The sequence below is a fragment of the Carcharodon carcharias genome, chromosome 25 (assembly GCF_017639515.1).
Source record: "Carcharodon carcharias isolate sCarCar2 chromosome 25, sCarCar2.pri, whole genome shotgun sequence".
NCBI lineage: Eukaryota > Metazoa > Chordata > Chondrichthyes > Lamniformes > Lamnidae > Carcharodon > Carcharodon carcharias.
In genome coordinates, this window is record NC_054491.1 from 46,432,111 (window position 1) to 46,438,164 (window position 6,054).

General features: G+C 46.2%; 1 protein-coding gene across 1 annotated transcript in view; it reads left to right on the forward strand.

Annotated features, from left to right (window-relative positions):
* Positions 1–3,886, forward strand: part of endou (endonuclease, polyU-specific) — a 164,631-nt gene extending 160,745 nt beyond the window's left edge. The window contains exons 11-12 of the mRNA XM_041174297.1: positions 882–1,024; positions 3,772–3,886. Coding sequence (XP_041030231.1) covers positions 882–1,024; positions 3,772–3,886 — 258 coding nt within the window. The remainder of the gene's footprint in view (positions 1–881; positions 1,025–3,771) is intronic.
* The last annotated feature ends 2,168 nt before the right edge of the window (positions 3,887–6,054 follow it).

Genomic DNA, 6,054 nt, shown 5'->3' on the forward strand with positions numbered 1-6,054 from the left:
GGGAGGTGTGTAGTGGGGGGTGTGGAGGGAGAGGTGTGTAGTGGGGGGTGTGGGGTTGGGGGGGTGGGGAGGTGTGTAGTGGGGGGGTGTGGGGTTGGGGGGGTGGGGAGGTGTGTAGTGCGGGGTGTGTGGGGTTGGGGGGGAGGTGTGTAGTGGGGGGGTGTGGGGTTGGGGGGGAGGTGTGTAGTGGGGGGGTGTGGGGTTGGGGGGGGAGGTGTGTAGTGGGGGGTGTGGAGGGAGAGGTGTGTAGTGGGGGTGTGTGGGGTTGCGGGGGGGTTGGGTGTTGGGGGGGAGGGGGAGGGGAGGTGTGTAGTGGGGGGGTGTGGGGTTGGGGGGGTGGGGAGATGTGTAGTGGGGGGATGTGGGGTTGCGGGGGGGTTGGGGGGTGGGGGAGGTGTGTAGTGGGGGGGTGTGGGGTTGGGGGGGGTGTGGGGTTGGGGGGTGGGGGAGGTGTGTAGTGGGGGGGGTGTGGGGTTTGGGGGGGGAGGTGTGTAGTGAGGGGTTTTGGGGTGGGGTGATGCTGTGGTTCAGACAGGAAAGTGGATGTAAGGCCATAATCAGATCAGTTATGACTTTATTGAGTGGCAGAGTAGGCTCGATTTGTCAAATGGCCTAGTCCTGCTCCTATTTCATAGAATCTTATGATCCCATTCCCTTCTCACTATGGGTCCTGGGGACTAAATGCATGCTTGCATTTGATGAAGAGCAACATCTTTTGAGTCAAACACCAGAAATAACTCTGGAGCTGATTCCCCTGTTAAGAAGTAGACAGTATTGTGACAGGAGCCATTAGACGTATTTGGAAGAATTTGTACAGAAGCAGATTTTGCAGTCCTTTTCCAATTGACTCAATGGTTTGTTGGTTTGTCCTGTCTCCACAGTGGACTGACTATCCAGATGTAATGGCGTTGCAGTTTAACTGGAATGGATACTTCAAGCAAGTGGGTTCAGAATTCATTGGCTCCAGTCCAGAGTTTGATTTTGCTATTTATACTCTTTGCTTCATTGCAAAGCCAAATTCTCCGTAAGTATTGGTCAATTCCTGGTCAGAACTTTGAGTAATGACCAGATATTTTTCAATCAGTACACATGAGAAGACACCAGGTCAAGGTGAGATTTAATAAGTGTTCAAAATTACACAGGACTTTGAACTGGAGTGCATTGAATCATGGAATGGTCATAGCACAGAAGGAGGCCATTTAGCCCTTTGTGACCATGACAGCTCTCTGCAGGAGCAATTCACTGAATACCACTCCCCAACCCTTTTTCCACAACCCTGCAATTTTTTCCCTTCAGGTGTTTATGCAATTCCCTTTTGGATGCCCCGATGTGTTCCAGATCCTAACCACTTGCTGCATGACAAAGGGTTTCTTCATGTCACGTTTGGTTCTTTTGCCAATCACCTGAGATCAGTGTCCCCTGGTTCTCAACTCTTCCCCCAACAGAAACAATTTCTCCCTATCTACTCTGTCCAGACTCCTTATAATTTTGAATACCTTGATCAAATCTCCTCTCAAACTTCTCTTCTAAGGAAAATAACCAGAGTTTCTCCAATCTGTCTCACTGAAGTCTCTCATTTCTTGAACCATGTTCATAAATCTATTCAGCACCCTCTCTACTGGCTTCACATCCTTCCTAAACTGTGGGCCCCAGCACTGGACACAATACTCCAGCTGAGGCTGATCCAGTGTTTTATAAAAGTCCACCAGAATTTCCTTCTTTATAAATCCCAGGATCCAGTAAGCCTTACAAACAACTTTCTCAACCTGTCCTGCCACTTCCAACAATTTATTCCAGAAGCAGCTATAAAGCAGGAAATGGAAGGGAGGGAGGAAGTTTGGAAAATTACAGAGAAGTGGTCTGAGTAAATTGTTGGAGCTGTGGGCGGACAAGAGCCAGGATCCTGATGGACTTCATTCAAGGGTTTTAAAAAACATGTCTAGCTAGATATTTGATGCATTGGTTTCAATTTTCCAAAACCCCCTAGACTGAAGGAAGGTCCCATTAGATTGGAAGATAGCAAATGTAACTCCATTATTCAGAAAGGGAGGGAGATAGAAAGTGGGAAACTACAGGCCAGTTAGCCTAATATCTATTGTAGGGAAAATGTTAGAAGTTATTATTAAAGATCATAGCAGGGCACTTGGATCAGCTGAAGGACATCGGGCAGAGTCAACACGGTGTTGAGAAAAGGAAACCATGTTTATCGGAGCTCTTTAATGAAGTAACAGTGCTGTGGATAAAGGGGAACCAGTGGATGTACTGTACTTAGGTTTCCAGAGGCATTTGATAAAGTACAACCAAGGTTATTGCGGGAAATAAATGCTTATGGTGTAGAGGGTAACATATTGGCATGGATAGAAGATTGGCTGGCTAACGGGAAGCAGAGAGTAGGCATAAATGGGTCTTTTTCAGGTTGGCAAGATATAACGTGTGGCATGCCACAGGGATCTGTGCTGGGACCTCAACTGTTTACAATTCATATAAAAGACTTGTATAAAGGGATTGAAGGTACAGTTGCTAAGTTTGCTGATGATACAAACTTGTGAAGGGGACATAAGGAGGCCACAAGAAGATATGGATAGGCAAAGTGAGTGTGTAAAGATCTGGCAAATGGACTATAATGTAGGAAAATGTGAAATTGTCCATTTTGGCAGGAAGAATAAAAGAGAAGTATTTTAACTAAATGATGAGAGATTTGAGTTCTGAGGTGCAGAGGGATCTGGGTGTCCTAGTGCATGAAGCACAAAAGGCTAGTAGGCAAGTAATGAGAAATTACAGCAAGTAATTAAGAAAGCTAATAGAATGTTATCATTTATTGTGAGGGGAATTGAATACAGAAGTGGGGAGGTTATGCTTCAGTTGTACAGAGCACCAGTAAGACCACATTTGGATTACTGTGTGCAGTATTGGTCACCTTATTTAAGGAAGGATCTAAATGTGTTGGAACCAGTTCAGAGAAAGTTTACCAGACGAATACCTGGAAGGAATGGGTTGCCTTATGAGGAAAGGTTGGACAAACTAGGCTCGTATCCGCTGGAGTTTAGAAGAGTAAAAGGTAACTTGATTGAAACATATAAGATCCTGAGGAGTCTTGACAGGATGGATATGGAGAGGATGTTTCCTCTTGTGGAAGAATCTAGAACTAGTGGTTACTGTTTAAAAATAAGGGGTCGCCCATTTAAAACTGTGATGAGGCAAAAAAATTTCACTCAGAAGTTTGTGAATCTTTGGAACTGTTTTCCTGAAAAGGCAATGGAAGCAGAATCTTTGAATATTTTTAAGGCAGAGGTGGAGAGATTCTTGGTAAGCAAGGGAGTGATAGTTACCAGGTGTAGGATGGATGCAGATTTCAGGTTAATATCAATTCAGCTTATCTTATTAAATTCAATTTATTTTATTAAATGGCAGAGCAGGCTGAGGGGCTGAATGGCCTACTCTTGCCCCATGTTCATATATTCTTATGCACATAAACCCCCAAGGTCCCTCTGCCCCAGCACCTGTTTTGAATTATACCCTTTATTTTAAGTTGCCTCGCCATTCTTCGTCCCAAAATGAATCTCTTCACACTTCTCTGCATTAAATTTCATCTGCCTTATTTCCACCCATTCTACCTGCCTATTTCCTCTTGAAGTCTATCACTATCCTGCCCACTGTTCATTATATTTCCAAGTCTAATGTGATTTGCAAATGTTAGAATGTTCCAGACCAGGCAGTCTTGGGTGATGGTGATATCAGGATCAACTATTGTCTTCTGCTGCTCCCCGGCAGGTGCACAGTGAAGCTTGGCAGGAACACCATGAAAATTCAGACCTACACCTGGACCAAGTCCACGTATGGAAATGGCAAGAATTACATAGCATCGGCTTTCCCACTGACTCCATGACAGGGGCAGAATTCTTTTGTCAATGCAGACTGATAGGAAATAAAGGCGAGTGATCTGCAATCTGTGTGATCAAGTGGATTTGATTAGATTCCAAGAATGGATTTTATCAGAGCTAACCACCCATACCCACTCCATGGCTCCCATTCCACTGCACACTCTTATTTCACCTGCTGTACTGATGCTCTGTTTGGATCCTGCTAACATCACTCACTTCCTGAACTCACCACAACCTCAGTCCAGACACTGACACATCAGGCCAAGGGACATTAACCTGAACACTGTGTCCAGGGGGCAGTTACACCCCTTAGGGCAGGGTCTTCTGATTTAGTCAGGGACAGGAGGGTGAGACTGAGAGTGAGACAGGAATAGGGACCAGAAGGTAGAAGTGGAAGAGCCTCAGCCTTTGCAACCTGTAAGGATGAAAGAGGGCTGCTTTGTCCTGGACAACGTCAAGCTTGAGTGTTGTAGGAGCTGCATTCATCCAGGCAAGTAGGGAGTATTCCATCACACTCCTGACTTGTGCCTTGTAGATGGTAGACAGGCTTTGGGGAGTCAGGAGGTGAGTTACTCGCTTCAGGATTCCTAGTCTCTGACCCGTTCTTGTAACCACAGTACTTATATGGCTAGTCCAGTTCAGCTTCCAGTCAATGGTAACCCCCAGGATGTTGATAGTGGGGAATTGAACATCAAGGGGCGATGGTTGGATTCTCCCTTGTTGGAGATGGTCATTACCTGACACTTGTGTGGCACAAATGTTACTTGCCACTTTTCAGCCCAAACCTGCATATTGCCCAAGTCTTGCTGCATTTGGACATGGGCTGCTTCAGTAACTGAGGAGATGCGAATGGTGCTGAACATTGTGCAATCATCAGCAAACATCCTCACTTCTGACCTTATGGAAGGAAAGTCATTGAAGCAGCTGAAGATGGTTGGGTCAAGGACACTACCCTGAGGAACTCCTGCAGTGATGTCCTGGGGTTGGGATGACTGATCTCCAACAACCACAACCATCTTCCTTTGTGCTAGGTATGAGTCCAACCAGCAGATAGTTTTCCTCCTGATTCCCATTGACTCCAGCTTTGCTAGGGCTCCTTGATGCCACACTCAGTCAAATGCTGTCTTGACGTCAAGGGCTGTCACTCTCACCTCACCTCTGGAGATCAGCTCTTTTGTCCATGTTTGAACCAAGGCTGTAATGAGGTCAGGAGCTAAGTGGCCCTGGTGGAACCAAAACTGGGCATCAGTGAGCAGATAATTGCTAAGCAAGTGCGTCTTGATAGCACTGTTGATGATCCCTTCCATTACTAATTATCAAGAGCAGGCTGGTGGGGCGGTAATTGGCCGGGTAGGATTTCTCCTGCTTTTGTGTACAGGACATACCTGGGCAATTTTCCACATAGCCGGGTAGATGCCAGTGTTATAGCTGTACCGGAGCAGCTTGGCTAGGGGTGAGGCAAGTTCTGGAACACAAGTCTTCAGTGCTATTGCTGGAATATTGTCAGGGCCCATAGCCTTTGCACTATCCGGTGCCTTCAGCTGTTTCTTGATATCATATGGACTGAATTGAATTGGCTGAAGACTGGCATCTGTGATGCTGGGGACCTCCAGAGGTGGCCAAGATGGATCATCCACTCGGCACATCTGGCTGAAGATTGTTGCAAACACTTCAGCCTTATCTTTTTCACTGCTGTGCTGGGGTCCCCCATTGTTAAGGATGGAGACATTTGTGGAGCCTCCTTCTCCGGTGAGTTGTTTAATTGTCCACCACCATTCACGACTGGATGTGGCAGGACTGCAGAGCTTAGATCTGATCGGTTGGTTGTGGGATCAATTAGTTCTGTCTATACCTTGCTCTTTATGCTGTTTGACACACAAGTAGTCCTGTGCTTTAGCTTCACCAGATTGACACCTCATTTTTTTTGTATACCTGGTGTTGCTCCTGGCATGTCCTCCTGCACTCTTCATTGAACCAGGGTTGATCCCCTGGCTTGATGGTAAAAGTAGAGTGGGGGGATAAGCCAGGCCACGAAGCAACAGATTGTACAATCCTGCTGCTGATGGTCCACAACACTTCATGGATACCCAATCTTAACTTGCTAAATCTGTTCAAAAATCTATCCCATTTAGCACAGTGGTAGTGCCACACAACATGATTACTGCTATACCTT